Here is a 17,694-nt window from a genome sequence, read left to right on the forward strand (position 1 = left end):
CGGCCGCCGCCGCCGCCCTCGCTCCTCCGGCGGCCGGCCTCCTCCTCGACCCCGAGCTCCGGCGAGATCCGGCCGCGCCTCCGCCCGCTGCCGCTCCCTGGAGTCCCGCGCCTCCCCGGCAACCTCGCCGCCCGGATCCGGCGCCCCCATCCCCGGTCTCCACCGGCCGGCGCCGCCCCGGCCCCCCTCCGGCGACCTTCCCTGCTCCGGCCAACCTCGAGCCCCGTGCAGCCCAGATCTGAAGGTTGTCTTCCCCCCCTCCGAAATCCACTAAGTCCCCGAGTATTTCTATAATTTTTATGCCATGTTCATGCCATTATAACTCTGCATCCGTAGCTCCGTTTTGCGCGTGTAATATGTCAAATTGTTCGTCTCGACGAGTACATCATTTCATTCCATTGCATCATATTCATTTGAGGTCATCTTGATGCCTGAATCATTATTGTAAGAGTGCTTCATGATGTTTTCTGTTGTCTGTTATCAGAACGAGCTCTTTTGTCATTTTTGCCATGATTGATGTGTGCATCCTATGAGGTTGATGTCTTCATGTGTTTTGAACTATGGTATGTATTCTTTACATTGGTGCTTGCTATGTATTTTTGTGATCAGTGTGGTGACTAGCACACGCATGCAAACTAGGCATCGTGATGTTGCTGATTTCAGTCCCTGTTCTGCTGTAATTTTGATGCCATGTAAACTTGATGCTACAGAGAGATCCATGCATATTTAGAGATACTTCAGTAAGGGTGTTTTGAACATGTGGTTATTGTCTATCCATTCATGCCCTTGGTTGAAATTATGGAGTAGTCTAGCATGTCATTTGAGTGCTCTACTTTTGCTTCAAAATGTTTCCTGGCAGATTGTTTACTTGTTATTCAATTTGGCCAAGCTTGCTATAGTTGATCCTTGCATGCTATGGACTTGTTCTTGACTTGGTTTGTTACACAAACATGTCTTCTTGATGATGCTATGCTTATCTTGTCATGCAATGACTTGTGGTGAATGTATCGAGCTTGTTAAGTAGTGTTCATGATGTTGCTATTTTGCTAGGTTGAATCTGTTATTTCGTGATGCTATATAAACATGCTCTACTAATCATTCTATGCATAATCTGGAGATGCTCTATAAACATGTTTTGATCTGCATGTCATCCTCTATCCATCCATGCCCCTGGTTGCATTTATAGCTTGCTGTAGATTGTTCATATCTTGCTCCAAATTTGCTTCATAATGTTGTTGTCAGCCTATTTACATTAAGTTCAGTTGTTACCGTGGTTGTTCCAAGTGTTCCATGCACCCTATGACCTTGATATCGCCATGCTTAGCTTCACAAACATGTATTCTTACTGTTGGTTGCCTTGACATGCCATGTTTTGCTCTGTAGTGAGTTGCACAAGCTCATCTACATGCCTTCATAATTATGTTTCTGCCATGTATGAATCTGTAATATAAATTGCTATGTTTACGTGGGTGCCATCATATTTTCTGATCCTTTTTGGCTTATGGTCAGTAAGGGACTTTTGATCTATGCAATTAGTAGAATCATGCCATGTCTTGCTTTGCTATTATAAGTTCATGTAACATGTTGTTTGATAGCTCTAAACATTGCATCGTGAGGTTATTTTCTGCAAAGTTTGAAATTGTAATAACTTGCAATCTTACCATGTGTGTTTGAGCATGTTCTAGTGGTTTCTGGAGATAGCTCAGTGTTCATGTTTTGTTGTGCTTTACCTGTACATCATGCCCATGCCTTTTGTTTTCTTGTTGAGGTCCTGTAGCATATTGTTTTGGTGCTTGCAATATGCTTAGTTGCTGTTTTGGACAGCTTGTCCTTTAAACTTGTATAGTGTGCATGTGTTGAACCGTTGCTCCGTTTTGAGTGTGCTCTATATGAAACTTGCTTGTTTTTGCATGTAGCTTCATGTTATCTTGTTGCCTCCTTGTTTTGGTGTGTTTGCTTGAGGTTTGGGTGCATTTTGCATCAATGCCATGTTTATCTTGTTTTGCTCATATCTTCTAGACCGTAGCTCCGAATCTAATGAACTTTATATGTAACTTGACTAGAATCTTGTGTAGATCATCTTGGTGCATCTTAACTTGCTGTTTAACAACTTGAACATAATGTTTGTTCAGATCTGGACCAATTCCGAAGTTTGCATATAAGGACTTACCGGAATTGTTATATGTTGTTCCCGGCCTCATTTAAACTTGCCTTGATGTGTTGCTCTTGTTTGCATCATCTCTTGCCATGAGTAGCTTCATGTAGCCTTGTCATGCATCATGCTTGTTGTGCATCATGTCATGTTCATGTGTGGTGTGTTTACTATGTTGTGTGCTTCTTTTTGATAGTTCCTGTTTCGTTGCGATCGTGAGGATTCATTCGTCTACGGTTGGTTCGGCTTCATCCATTCGTCTTCTTCATGGACTCGTTCTTCTTCCTTGCGGGATTTCAGGCAAGATGACCGCTACCCTGGATCTCACTACTATCATTGCTATACTAGTTGTTTCGTTCTATCGCTATGCTGCGCTACCTATCACCTATTTATCGAGCCATCCCATATTGCCATGAACCTCTAACTTTGACACCTTTCCCATGCAAACCATTGATTGGCTATGTTACCGCTTTGCTCAGCCCCTCTTATAGCGTTGTTAGCTGCAGGTGAAGTTGAAGATTTCTCCATGGTGAACAGGATTTTGGTTGGGATATCACAATATCTCTTATATTATTAATGCATCTATATATTTGGTAAAGGGTGGAAGACTCGGCCTTTTGCCTGGTGCTTTGTTCCATTCTTTCCGCCCTAGTTTCCGTCATACCGGTGTTATGTTCCCAGATTTTGCGTTCCTTACGCGGTCGGGTGATTTATGGGACCCCCTCGACAGTTCGCTTTGAATAAAACTCCTCCAGCAAGGCCCAACCTTGGTTTTACCATTTGCCTCACCACCACCTACCCTTTCCCTTGGGTCGGCCAACCCGAGGGTCATCTTTATTTTAGCCCCCCCGGGCCAGTGCTTATCTAAGTGTTGGTCCGAACTGAGCAGCCTGCGGGGCCATCTCGGGGCAACTCGAGGGCTGGTTTTACTCGTAGCTTGACTTATCCAGTGTTGCCCTGAGAACGAGATATGTGCAGCTCCTATCGGGATTGTCGGCGCATCGGGCGGCTTTGCTGGTCTTGTTTTACCATTGTCGAAATGTCTTGTAAACCGGGATTCCGAGTCTGATCGGGTCTTCCTGGGAGAAGGTCTATTCCTTCGTTGATCGCGAGAGCTTGTCATGGGCTAAGTTGGGACACCCCTGCAGGGTATAATCTTTTGAAAGCCGTGCCTACGGTTATAGGCATATGGGAATTTGTTAATGTTCGGTTGTAGATAACTTGACACCAGATCCGAATTAAAACGCATCAACCGCGTGTGTAGCCGTGATGGTCTCTTTTCGGCGGAGTCCGGAAAGTGAACACGGTTTCTGGGTTATGTTTGACGTAAGTAGGAGTTCAGGATCACTTCTTGATCATTGCTAGCTTCACGATCGTTCCGCTTGCTCTCTTCTCGCTCTTATTTGCGTATGTTAGCCACCATATATGCTTACTCGCTGCTGCAGCCTCACCACTTTACCCCTTCCTTTTACCTTTAAGCTTTGCTAGTCTTGATACCCATGGTAATGGGATTGCTGAGTCCTCGTGGCTCACAGATTACTACAACAGTTGCAGGTACAGGTTCTGCGATGATCATGACGCGAGAGCGATGCTTGCTTGCGTTGAGTTCTTCTTCTGCTTCTTCGATTGGGGGATAGGTTCCAGGTCGGCAGCCTGGGCTAGCAGGGTGGATGTCGTTTGAGTTTCTGTTTGTGTTTCATCCGTAGTCAGATGATGCTCTGATGTATTGTGATGTTGTATTCGTGTGGCATTGTATGCCTTATGTATGTATCCCCATCTATTATGTAATGTTGATGTAATGATATCCACCTTGCAAAAGCGTTTCAATATGCGGGTCTATCCTTGGTGGGACCTTCGAGTTCCCTTTGGATAGGGTCGCATATTGGGCGTGACAAGATTGTTCGTCGGGACCCTTTCCAAAGATTACTTTTAAATCCTTAACCATATCAACTACATCATCACCAGTATGGTGGTGAGGCTTCTTCCGATGATCTGCTCACCTTTGAAATGCTTGCCTTTCTTTCTTATGGGATGCCTGCTCGAAAGAAATCGCCGATGTCCCAGGTACACATTCTTCTTACAATTATCCAAATATATACTGTCGGTATCATCCAAACAGTGCGTGCATGCGCGGTATCCCTTGTTTTTCTGTCTTGAAAGGTTACTAAGAGCAGGCCAATCATTGATGGTCACAAACAACAACACATGTAGGTCAAATTCCTCTTGTCCGTGCTCATCCCACGCACGTACACCTTTTTCATTCCACAACTGTAAGAGTTCTTCAACTAATGGCCTTAGGTACACATCAATGTCGTTGTCGGGTTGCTTAGGACCTTGAATGAGCACTAGCATCGTAATGTACTTCTGCGTCAAGCACAACCAAGGGGAAGGTTATACATACATAGAGTCATAGGCCAGGTGCTATGATTGCTGCTCTGCTCCCCAAAAGGATTAATGTCATCTGTGCTTAGACCAAACCATACGTTCCTTGCATCATCTGCAAAGTCCTGCCACTTTCTCTCGATTTTTCTCCACTCCGTCCCGTCAGCGGGTACTCTCAGCTTCTCGTCTTTCTTACGGTCTTCTTTGTGCTATCGCATCAACTCGGCATGCTCTTTGTTTTGGAACAAACGTTTCGACCATGGTATTATAGGAGCATACCACATTACCTTAGTAGGAATCATCTTCCTGGGGTGCTCGCTCTCAACATCACCAGGGTCATCGCAATTGATCTTATAGCGCATTACACCGCATACCGGGCATGCATTCAAATCCTCGTGCTCACCGCGGTAGAGGATGCAGTCATTAGGGCATGCATGTATCTTCTGCACCTCTAATCCTAGAGGGCGGACAACCTTCTTTGCTTCGTATGTACTATCGGGCAATCCATTGTCCTTTGGAAGCATCTTCTTTAACATTACCAGCAACTTTTCAAATCCCTTGTCAGATACACCATTCTCTGCCTTCCATTGCAACAATTCCAGTGTGGTACCCAGCCTTTTCTTGTCAGCTTCGCAATTTAGGTACAATAATTTCTTGTGATCCTCTAACATGCGATGCAACTTCAGCCTCTCCCTTTCAGTTGCGTAGTTTCTCTTTACATCGGCACTGGCCCAACCAAGATCATCATGGGGCTCATCTGATGCCTCTTCTTCAGCTTCTTCCTGCACTATCGGCTCAACTTCTTCCCCCATTGTTTTACCATCGTATTCAGGGAACCCATGGCCAGGATAGCTGTCGTCGTCCTCTTCTTCTTCATTGTCTTCCATCATAACCCCTCTTTCTCCGTGCTTGGTCCAAACATTATAGTGGGGCATGAAACCAAACTCAAACAGGTGGACGTGAATGATTCTTGACTTAGAGTAATTATGACCATTCTTCCAGACAGCATATGGACAACACATAAAGCCATCCGCCCGCTTGTTTGCCTCAGGCGCAATCAGAAAAGTATGCACGCCTTTAACGAACTGGGAAGAGCATCGGTCATCGTAGATCCATTGCCGGCTCATCTTCATTACACAACACTTTAAAAACCAAATTAATACAAGTTCATACATAAAGCTCATACACACTTATTCTCATAAAACAACATACAAACTCTCTCGCTAAAGCATTTAAATGCAACAACAAATGCGATCAAGATCGCAACTAAGGTAACAATTGATCCAACAACGCAATGATACCAAGCCTCACTATCAATGACATATTTTCAAATCTTTCTAATCTTCAAGTGCATTTTCTCCATCTTGATCTTGTGATCATCGACGACATCGGCAACATACAACTCCAGTTTCATCTTCTCTTCTTCAATTCTTTTTAAATTTTCTTTCAAATACTCGTTTTCTTTTTCAACTAAATCTAACATCTCGACAAGAGGGTCGGTTGGAATTTCTGATTCACATACCTCCTAGATAAAAATATCATTGTCAACTTGATGGGCATACTTTGTCATAAACACGAAATGCAACAAATAGTTATAAAAGAGAATATACCACATCTAAATCATAAACCAGACGAGGGCCGACGAGGACGGATATCAAAACCATGCTACTATGATAACAAACAACGTACGGGTAAGGAAATTATACAAGTAACTATATATCTAAATCACACAAACATGATTTTTTATATAAAAAAGATAAGAACAAGAGGCTCACCACGGTGGTGTCGGCGACGAGACGGTGCGGGCGATCGACGGTGGTTAGGACGGGGACGGGAAAACACTAAGTAAACCACACCTACATATACAAACTAAGAGTTAATTTGAGCTCAAATTGCATATAAATCAAATAAACTACCACATATAATTACTCCCAAAGTAAAACCCACAAATCACTGTACTTGTAAAGCATTGCAAGAGCTAATCTAGCAGTGAGAGATAAAAGGACAAAGTTGCTAACCTTTGTGATCACTTGAATGGATGGGGGCCTTCAAATCTTGACAAATTTTGGGCAAAATGAAAGATGAGCTTGAGCTTTGGGGAAGAACAGAGAGGAGGGGAAAGGGGAAGAACAGAGTGAGCTCGATCGTGGGCTGGACGAAGGATTTATATAGGAAAACCTTTAGTCCCGGTTCATGACACAAACCGGGACTAAATATGAGCTTCTAGTACCGGTTCGTGCCACGAACCGGGACTAAAGGGACTGGTGAGGCCCCAGACTGACACCAGCCTGCCATCACCCCTTTAGTCCTGGTTCGTGCCACGAACCGGTACTGTAGGTTCAACACGAACCGGGACTAATGATGCCCGCCCGCCTAGAGGTTGGAACCGGCACTAATGGTCATATTAGTGCCGGTTCATTTACAAACCGGGACTAATGTGTCTCACGTAAAGTAGTTTTTCTACTAGTGACAAACAATACCTTAGGATATGGTTCTAGTATACAACAAGATGAGCTCCTTGACTTTATTTTATTTTGCAAGCACACAATGGGCATATGCCTAGCTTGCTTACAAACTCCAGGCACATGTCTAGCTTGCTACTCGTACAAATGCTTAGCCCCATTCCCTGCCCATTATATTCCTTGCGCTGAATCAATCTGAAGATTGATTGCAGAAAAACTACTATGCTACACATGCAGGAGAGAGACACTTCTTCTTGCCGGTCTCCCCTTGTTCGATCTCTTCTTTTCACAAATTAAAGTGAGGGGTCCAAGGAAATGAGAGCCCAGGCAAAAAGCAGCACTTTTTGTGTAGTGTCATTGACCTTACAAGACTATATACACTTGGAAAGCCTCAGCAGACAAAATCATGGGCCTTAACGCCAAGAATGATGGCATCATATAGGCGTCTTGTAGTAGCTAGCTACCCTGATTAGCCTCCAGCTCTCAAACCATTCATCCCTAGAGTCCCTTTGTCACTGAGACGATTTAGACGACACGGCTAATTCCATGTCATTTTGGTTCTCTCTGTTGGATGTGCTTCTCGGTAAAGCGACGGTCTGCACTAATTACCTTCGTTAGGAAGTGATATTCTACTCCTTTTTTTGTACAGCGGAGCGGTAGAGTGAGTCCACTGGGGCAGCCAGCAGGTCTGCGTCCCGGCCCCCTTCTTGCCTTACCAACCAACCTGCAAGATGATGGCGGAATGGTTAGGGTATGTCTGGGACGGACGTACAATGATGGCGTCGCAGACATATCGGGAACAAAAGGGAAAAGGGGAAGGGAAACCCTAGAAATATTCTCTTGGTAGCCACTCAATCATGGGTGACCACACATGATTGGGTTAATTACCAACAACATCGGCGCACAACACGAACCACCATGTGGTCCTGTTCCTCATGGGAAGCAGCAAATAAGCCACAAGAATATGCGTAGTATATGGTGTTCTAGCTATAGGAATGAGCGATCTGTCAGTCCTTGCCTGCCTATTACGAATTTTTAGAAATACTCGCGCATTATGATCTTGAGTAGAGTCGCCATGTTAGTCAAGATTCCCCCGAATGCGTGGGGTTCTCTTCTCGGTTGCCGCCAACGTTTCTTTTTCTAGGTAGTACAGTAGTGGATTCATGCATTATTAGTAGTGCATTATTCACTTCCAGGGACGCATATATGGAATTATGGATGCAGGGACTTGCCTTACCGGGTATAGTAGGCGGTGTTGTGTTCATACACAATGGAGAGAGAGAGAGAGAGAGAGAGAGAGAGAGAGAGAGAGAGAGAGAGAGAGAGAGAGATGGCTCTTAATGACGCCGGTGATTAGGACGATTTGCAACCACATGTAGAGTAGCTATAGCTTGAAGAATATCTACTGGAAACATCCCCGTGAGAAAGGCACATAGGGCACTTGATATTGGTAGGAAACCTATCTAGCTGAAAGAGACAAGGTGGACTGTCGGTATCAGATCAAATTTCCCTTTGTAAAAGACGGTACCGTAGTGGGGTGTAGTAAACAAGTACTGTACTGTAATAGTGCATGTATTTAGACAAAGGATGATATCGTGTGTCGATTAATTTAGCTCCTACGGGCATGTTGCGTGTTGATTTCACAAGCAAGATTCTTTCCAGCCAGGAATCCCCGACCAAGGAAAAATCGCCAGCCGCCTGATCGTGAACACTATCAAGTTGTGATAGAATAGCAGCGGCAGGAAAAAGAGTTGCCCGGCCGGCACGGCGGCACCGGCCTGGCTATGCATCCCTCTCGGCTCTCGCCCGCGATCTCCTCCCAAGGAAGGACACGAGAAAAACGGCCCCAAAAACCACCCACGCAGCCGCAGCCGAGCAAAGCTACTGGATCATTCCTCCACCACCTCCCCACTTGTTAAAAGGCTCCGCCGCTCCGCCCCCGCCTCTCTCCTCGCTCCCGCTATTTATCCGACGGCACCCTCCCGCGCTTAAACCCCTCGCGCTCCACCCACTCCACCACACCGCCCTCCTCCCTACGCCCCGCCCGCGCCGGCGTACGTCCTGCTGCTGCGCGCGTGCTCTAGCCTCGGCCGCTCCCTCGGTCCATGGCGGAGGCTCTGGGAGCGCTGTGCCGCGGCGGAGGCTGGTCCTACGCGGCCATCTGGCGCTCCGACCGTCGCGACCCACGGTGAGTCATCACAGAGCAACACGCATCGCTCATGCGCCTGCCGCTGCTCCTAGATCTGCGTCACCTGGGCCTCTTCCTAGGTGTCTAGGAACACGCGCGGTTGGGTTGTGCCCTCTCGTTCCGTGCTACTCCACCGATCTGAATTACTACTGCGACTGCACTAGCAGTGTAGGTAGCTCACTTGGCACTAATTGCGTAGTTATCTCCACACTTTCACAGAGTAGCTACTGCCGGTGGTCCAGGAAAATTCTGGTTCTGTGTTTCTTGAGAAATTGTCCGTGCAACTTTACACCGCGGCGATTATCTTCTCGGGATTTCCCATGGAGTGCGAGATCCCAACATCAAACTTGCGTAACAGTGTATCTCGTCCTAAAAATGAAAAAATCGAAGAGCACATTGGGATCTCAAGCTGAATTTGCATTTTTTGTCCCGTTTCCTCCCAACGGTTCTGACAAAAAAAAGGTTAAAAGAAAAGCTTATCTGAACACTATAGTGTGTGTTATTCTGTATGCTCTGTCAACAGGGATAGTACACGTACGTAGCCCTCAAGGACTTTCTTTAGGCAGGAAAGTAGTGCATATCCCACTAGCAGTCCTCTCCTCTAGTAGCTATCCGATCTCTGCCTGTAAGCTGTAAGCACGTACGCGATACTGTGGAATTTTTTGGTCAAATCTTCTGAGGATATCTTTCTTTTAGGCACTGCAAAAAGTTAACCATCATCAGCCATTTTAATTGTACGTGTTTCTTTGCCTATTAATGTCAGATCTCTTATCCACCCTTTCTCGAAAAAAAATGTGAGATCTCTTAGACCTGTGCAAAGTTTAGATCCTTTTCTCCCTGGAACTTGTACATTTCAGCCTACCTGCTCATTTGTATTTATTTTTCAGAACTCTGCTGGTTCGGCATATAAAACTGTAGTTTCTTACCTATGCTTTGCTTCTCATGTACAAGTTTGCTGACGATTGGAGAGTGCCACTGTGAAGATGAAGCCCGAAAAGTTGTTGAGAATATGCTTAATCAAGTCCATGTTGTTGGAGAAGGGTATGTCACAGTGACGTCCTTTTATGCTTGATTCAGTTTTCTTTTGCAAGTCTACATCGGTATCTCTGCTTTAAATGGTTTTGTGTCATTTCTCAAAAAAGAAATGGATTTGTGCCGACTTGTGGCTAAATACTGCAACAATTTTTCCCTGTTAAGGCATTACCAAATAGTTATGACCCTGATTTTGCAGAATATTTGAGATTAACATATATGGTGTTAACTCTCTCAAAAATGGTGTTAACTCTCTCAGTGTCAGCACTATTTTTCCCCGACATTTCCTATTTCAATTTGTACTGTTCCATCAAGTTGCTTTTGCTCTCAACTACTTTGCTGATAATGACTCGTCTTCGATTTCAGCATCATAGGGTCAGCTCTAGTAAGTGGGAAGTGCCAATGGATTTCCGATGATGATTCCTTTAGTTTGGTTCAGACATGCAACGCAGAAAACCTAGGCATATTTCAGGTATAAATTTCTTGCTCTCTGTTCACATGTGTTTCTTTAAATAATGTTCTTAGAAATTTATTTACTAAACTATCACAAGCATGAATCTTCAAAAAAGTGTTTAGACAACCAAAAGACTAGTTGGCCTCATAACACCTTGTCTATAAGTGCACTTGGATTATTTATTAGAAAAAACGCATGGACATATAATTCACGTTTTCGTGTCCATACTTCCTTTTAGTTTATTGCAGAAAGTAAGAAGTTCCCTTATTTTAACAGAGGAAGGTACCTTCTTGTAGGGCTATACTTGGTGGCAACATCAGTTCATGAGCGGAATAAAGGTTATTCGCCTTTTCTTCTTTCCATCAAGCTTGTTATAAACATCCATTCTTAAGGCAGTTGGGGAAGAACTGTCTTAATGATTAGCAGAACTTGTGATTAGTCACTGAAAAGCGCATATCTTCTACAGACTATTGCAGTAGTACCTATCCCGGCGCTTGGTGTGGCGCAGTTTGGCTCGGTGCAAAAGGTTAGTGCGTATGAATTTCTCAAATGCAACTCTTACAATTGTTCGTTATAGAAACACAATCATTTTCATGATATCAATCTTTGTGTTGCTTCCTGATATCATTGGTTCAGTCTAAAACAACTGTTCTCAAGAGTTCGTTTGAAGCTGCTATCTTTGACTGATGCCAATTCTTAGAAAAGAAATATTTCCTGTTTAGGCTGCTATATGTTTATTGCTATGTCAGTTAGAGAAGAACAAAAGCTTGCCCGTATGCTATTAGCTATATGTTCTCTGAACTTCCTCCTTAGCATAAATGCATTATATCATTATGCATCACGACATAACAATTGTATAATTCTGATGAAAATTTAATCTTTCCCATTCACCAGGTATCTGAGAGCTTGGAGTTTCTGGAACATGTTAAAGGCACACTTTGTCGAAGGGAAAGCATCTTATGGGATCCTTCAACCAAACATATTCATGGAGATGCTCTCCCTCATAATACCCAATTTCAACTCAATTCTCTGAGCGTAAAGCGTCTTATGCGTATCAAAGATGACCCAGAAAACATGAAACTTCTTGAGAACATAGTAGGCATAGAATCTCTAGGGAGTTCAGTAAGTACTTCGAGCAGTTACTCTCCGAGATCTTCAAATGGTTTCACTTCCTACGGAAGTTGCAACGGTCGAAATCCTCCTCATATAGTGGCCATGCCAGTGAACTCCAAGTCAATAAATGCAGTCAGGTTATTTCATAATGGCGGCAATTTGATGCAGCACAATAGTGGTTCGGAAAATCCATTGCAGCTTCGATCTGCTAAACAGCCTGATTCTAGTTTAGCAAGTGCAACCACATCCTATTCCAGTTTAAACAATCTTCCTAGAATAGAGCATGAGCTGTCATGCACACCCAACAATCTAGGATACTACCTTCAAAGTCAAGATTCATCTAGTTACCGTAACTCATTCTCAGCTTGTTTTTCTGTGGGTGATGAGCTCAAACCCATGTTATTTGACAACAACAACAACAACAACAACTCTCCTGTTCAAAGTAACCCAATGCATGAGGTCGATACTACCGGATTTACTTCACAGGCTAATTGTGCAGTCTATGAGTTGCCAAATGAAATATTGGAAGAAACGACTGCGGGGACAGTAAGCTCTCGCGGAGAAGGAGGCAATGGAAATGCCAGTTTGCTACAAAGCACTGTATTCGATCCCCTCATGCATGATTGGTGGGATAGCAGTGTCCTGCTAGCAGGAAATATTCCAGATTTCGGTGCCACTACCACATCCTCTGCGACAGAACAGGCAAATAGTGATCCATTATCAGTTGAAGGGAGGGGGTTATTTTCAGAATCTGTCCTTGAAGAACTGCTTGGTGCTAGTAGTAATTTGAATACAGATACAGCATGTGGCTCTGTTGTCTCTAGCACTGGTCCATTAGCTGGTTGTTTCTCAGGCTGTGAATTACCAGGGTACACCCTCCAGCAAGATTCTTCTTACTCGGCATGCAAGGAACAAGTACCACCATTGAACTTCCCTTCCAGCAGTTATACATCTGAAAATGTGCCAAATGGAGCATCAAAGGCAATACCAGTGTCCCTGGCCAATTTATCTATGGATGACAGTTGCAGACTGCACACTGCAAATTCCAAGGTCGGCCAGGTAACAAATCCTGAGGGAGTAAAGGTTATAAAGAAAAGAGCTAGACCAGGTGAGAGCACGCGGCCAAGACCGAAGGACCGGCAGCAGATACAAGATCGCGTCAAGGAATTGCGTGAGATAGTCCCAAACAGTGCAAAGGTATACTTATTGATCACACCATGTTTCTTTCTGTTTAAGCTTATAGGTAGAAAATTATTGAGCTGTATATTGTGCACAACAGTGTAGCATTGATGCTTTGTTGGACCGGACAATCAAGCATATGATCTTTCTGCAAGGTGTAACTAAGTATGCAGAGAAAATTAAGCAAGCCGATGAACCCAAGGTATGTCATGCTGATGAAAGCATATAAACCATATGGAACTTCAACATTTCTTCTTAGATTTTCCCTGTACTGACTTTCTATTCATGCGATTATGAAGATGATAAGCAAAGATAGTGGTGCCGTCTTGAAGGATAACTCAAGTCGTGTTGTCTTGAAAGATAACTCTAGTGCTGCAAGCAATGGTGGTGCCACGTGGGCCTATGAAGTTGCAGGACAGACCATGGTGTGCCCAATAATTGTCGAGGATCTTTCACCGCCCGGTCAGATGCTTGTGGAGGTATGGTTCAGAAGCGATCTGCTATTTTCCCTTAGCCCCAGTGCAGAAATTTGAGACATTCTCTTTGCTGTTTAACAGATGCTATGTGAGGAACGTGGCTTTTTCCTAGAGATAGCAGACACCATCCGTGGGTTTGGATTGACAATCTTGAAGGGGCTGATGGAGCTCCGTGATGGCAAGATAATGGCACGATTCCTCGTCGAGGTAGAGAATATTTTTTCGGCCTTCTTAATTTTTTGGCGGGAGTGACATATCATTTTCCTGGCTTCGTTATTTTATCATTTTAACATTATTATGGTGGCTTCGCAGGCAAACAAGAACGTGACTAGGATGGACATATTTTTGTCACTTGTTCAGCTGCTACAACAAAATAGCCACAACAGATCTTCTGACCAGCTAGCTAAGGTCATTAGCAGCGGGGTTCGATCTTTCGCGGAGCATCAGCAATCTCCAATGTTGATTCCAGTTGGACTTGCTGAGAGATGACAGTGAACACAAACATTTGGAGAAGATCATATTGGGGAGTACCAACTGGAGACATTCAGAGTGTTGAACGGTGCTAGATGTTGATTGGCAGGCGTTAATAGGAGTACAAGTGTAAGATGTAGCGGATGTGCATTGTGTCCTGAAGAAAAGTTTCATTTACTAGTGTTTATCAGGAGCTATACAAGTTCTTTTCCTTTTTTGAATTTTTTGTACAAGTTCTTATGTAACCAGTTTAGGAACGTCATGTTAGTTGTTTCTTGTTTCTAATTGAAACACTTGTGTGAATGTATGTTATCTGTTGTGTGTGTACTGACGACTGAATTTTCGACCGAAGAAAATGATATGTCAAGAATTGAGTTATCTTTGCTCTTTTTGTATGTCAGGTAACACAAAGTGTGCCACTCACTCTGTTCTAAATTATTTGAAGTTTTAGTATGGAACCGAAGGAGTACATCTTTCAAATAATTTGGAACCGAATGAGTACATCTTTCAAATAAAATACTAGTCTTGATCCGTTTAGGTTTTTATTTCAAGCCTTTAGGCTAGGCTTAGCCGAAAAACCTAGTGTGGCTCGGATGCCAGGCTTTTGTGTCTAAGCCGTCGACTCAGAGGGGTATTCATAAAGAGAAGTTTTCGACGAGTTCTGATTTTCCTAGGTCTAATAATATGTTTACTGGTTCGTTTTCACCAGAGGAGTCGGACGGTCCATGCTCAGGAAGGACATGGTGTGTTTTAGAAAGACATCAAGTACCTATATGATTTAGTGGAAATCATAATCTTTTTTACCTAAAATCATAATCTTTTTGGTAGCCTAAGACCAGTAAACAACAGTAGGTAGGCTGAGGTAAACCCTATTTGACATGCGTCAAATAGCAAGCAAATCACATAGGGATACACCGATGGGCTGGGTGTAACACCCTGGTTTTTGCTGGTTTTTGTCATCATACTTTTCATCTGCCTTTTCTTTGAAATGGTTTTTTTAGTTAATTCATTTGCACTTAGCACTTGGGCATTGTTTTGATTTTCACCCAAGTGACCCCTCTCACCTCTCACAACCTCTCTTGATCTCCCATTCATCATCAAAATGCTTTGGAATATTTTTCTTATAAAGAAAATATTCATTTTCCTCTTGAAAATGGTATATTTTCATTTCCCCTCCAAAGCAACCCCTGTGTTTCTTTCACAGAAAAATCTGAGAAAATCATCACACACCCTTTGGGCAATGCCTCATCACCCTATGCAAAAATATCATATGGTCACGTGACCAAATTTTGCTAGGGAAAATCATGTGCATTCTGCCCTGAAAATGCACTTTGCAAAGGAAGTGTATTATTCCTTGATCCAATGAAGCTGATTTTTCTTGAGCTTCATTACCCTCCTAAGAAAACCTTAACCCCAAGATATTAGCCCTAAACTCCTTCTAGAACCCCTCCAAACACAATGCACAAGTTTATGTCCAGAAACTTGTTGTTGAGCTCTTGTTCAATCCGATCGGCCTGGCAGTGTGCCATCTCTTCTCCTAGACCAAACACTGCACAGACAACACACTACACAAGGTTTGGCATCGCCTGGGCATCGTTTTGGCACAGTTCGTGTGGTGACCGCGTGTGGACACGAGCTTTGGCATGCGTTCGGCGCGCTCCGCGCTGCGCCCGAGCCCCTGTTCAGCGCATGCCCATCGCAGCGCTCGCCTCCGACTGCCGCACCGCGCCACCATCCTCGACGCATCATCCTTGACCCCTCCTTGCAGCTCGCCGACGCCGGAGCCGCCGCAACGGGCACGGGCACGTCGCGGCCAAGCGCACAGTGCGCCCGTTCCTCTGTCCCCGTCCTCACCCGCGCCCTGTGCTCGTCTTCGAAATCCCAAAGTGGCCGCGTGAGCCCTGACCTCTTCTCCCCCTTCCTCTGGCTCTCCTCGTCGTCGTGCGCTGCTTCCAGAGCCCTCCGGCAGAGCCGAGAGCCCCATCCCCTCCACCTATAAATAGAGCCCACCCTGGCCTCTCCGAGCATCTCAACCCACTCAGCCAACCACCACAATGCCGTAGATAGCCGCAACCCGGCCGGGCAGACCTCTGGCCGCCGTCCCCGACCCGAGATTGCCGGCGATCCTCTCCTGTTGCTCCCCACCTCTCCAGTGCCCCTCGAGCTCCATCTTCTTCTCCAGTGATTCCTGGAGGTCCACTGGTGCTAGCTGACCCTCTTGGATCCCCTGGAACCGCCCACCCTCGCCGTCTTCCTCATCTCCGGCGAACCCCGTCCGCAGCAGCCGCTGGAGACGCCGTTTCCGAGCTACTCCGGCCACCTCTTGTCAAGCTACGGGTACAGGCAGGTGTGCCAGAGCCTCCTCTATCCATCCCTCCCTCTCAGAACGGCCGTCGGGCCCTCCTTACCGGGGAGAGCCCCGGCGAAGCACCGTCGTCCTCTGTTTATCTCCCCCTCTCCTCAAAACCCGACAGGCGAGGCCCACTATCAGCCTCTCCATTCGCGCCCGAAGCGGTACGAGTGGAGGCGTATTCTCTGAATACGTCTTCGACGTCACCCCCTGGTTTCTTTTATTCAAATTTAAATTCATTTTTGACCAGCAACTTTGACCAGCTCTAACTCCTAAACTGTAAGTTCAAATGAGTTGATTCTTTTTGCATTGGTTTTGTATTGGAATTCTCTAGCAGCACACCAAATTTGAGATTTTTCCTTGCTGTCTAGAATTTCTGGTGAATATCATAGTGGTTTTTGATATTTTCTTTTGCTGTTTTTAATTATTTTTAGAGGGAGAATCTTGCCTTGAGGAGAACCAGGAGGAGTGTGACCCTCCTCTGTGCTAAGTTAAGCCACCACAAATATTTGCATAGTGTCATTTCAATAACTATGATTTTTCCAACTTGAATATGATTTATTTCATGCACTAAATCATTTATATAATATTGCTTAAGTTAATTCATTTGTTATGCTAGAAGTTTTTAGCTTGTTGCGGTACTTGAGTGCATGGACTAGTTTAGTACAGTAGAGTTACTTTGATAACATGACTATGGTTGATAATGCTCGGTATTATTTTCATATGATGGTTAATACTTATATTCTCACCATGCTAAATTCATAACTAAAAATGATGGAGTTTAACCAGTGCCTTTATATGATGAGTAGTGCATGATGATTCTTTGAGGTTGATCTGTTGCATTTTAGTGTTAATGTGAATATAGTTGCATGTCATATAGTTGCATGTCATATGGTTGCATGTTCATGGCATACTATGACTCAAGTTATTTTATTTCAAGTTAAACCTGATGATAATTCAACTTGAACATAATGTTGATCGAGTCATGGTGCCACCGAATCAAGCTTCCCAGTGCAACCACACTTGCCTTATGGGGGGTCCTAACTGGGTCTATTGCCATGCCTCTCGCCGGTGCCTCCAAAGAGGAAAGGTTATGCGCGGGCGCTACCTTGGCCGGGTAGGACGGCATAAGCCTTGTGTGCCTGTAGTTGTTGTAGCCGGCTTGTCCCCGTTAGAGACCGTTTATTGTTTTGCCATGACGGTGGCCATTGGATGTCATTGGTTGACATCGGGGCCACCCAGGACTTAGCCCAGAGGGAAGTTTGTGGCCGAGAGAGTTGAAGGAAATATGCCCTAGAGGCAATAATAAAGTTATTATCTCCTCATATCATGATAAATATTTATTATTCATGCTAGAATTGTATTAACCGGAAACATAATACATGTGTGAATACATAGACAAACATAGTGTCACTAGTATGCCTCTACTTGACTA

At 44.5% G+C, this 17,694-nt stretch overlaps 1 protein-coding gene across 2 annotated transcripts; it reads left to right on the forward strand.

The window, feature by feature from the left end:
* The first annotated feature begins 8,899 nt into the window (after nucleotides 1-8,899).
* Nucleotides 8,900-14,287, forward strand: LOC119323161 (transcription factor LHW-like). Of its 2 annotated transcripts, XM_037596742.1 has the most exons (10): nucleotides 8,900-9,184; nucleotides 10,136-10,225; nucleotides 10,583-10,688; nucleotides 10,967-11,008; nucleotides 11,137-11,196; nucleotides 11,565-12,980; nucleotides 13,063-13,164; nucleotides 13,262-13,441; nucleotides 13,520-13,645; nucleotides 13,751-14,287. In XM_037596742.1, exons 1-10 carry the CDS (start codon nucleotides 9,102-9,104, stop codon nucleotides 13,925-13,927), a joined length of 2,382 nt encoding a protein of 793 aa, XP_037452639.1. In that variant the 5' UTR covers nucleotides 8,900-9,101; the 3' UTR covers nucleotides 13,928-14,287. The 2 variants fall into 2 exon arrangements, with proteins under 2 accessions (XP_037452639.1, XP_037452640.1); XM_037596743.1 differs by lacking the exon at nucleotides 8,900-9,184 and having other exon boundaries at nucleotides 10,207-10,225; nucleotides 10,947-11,008.
* The last annotated feature ends 3,407 nt before the right edge of the window (nucleotides 14,288-17,694 follow it).

The sequence above is a fragment of the Triticum dicoccoides genome, chromosome 6B, assembly GCF_002162155.2.
Source record: "Triticum dicoccoides isolate Atlit2015 ecotype Zavitan chromosome 6B, WEW_v2.0, whole genome shotgun sequence".
Lineage (NCBI taxonomy): Eukaryota > Viridiplantae > Streptophyta > Magnoliopsida > Poales > Poaceae > Triticum > Triticum dicoccoides.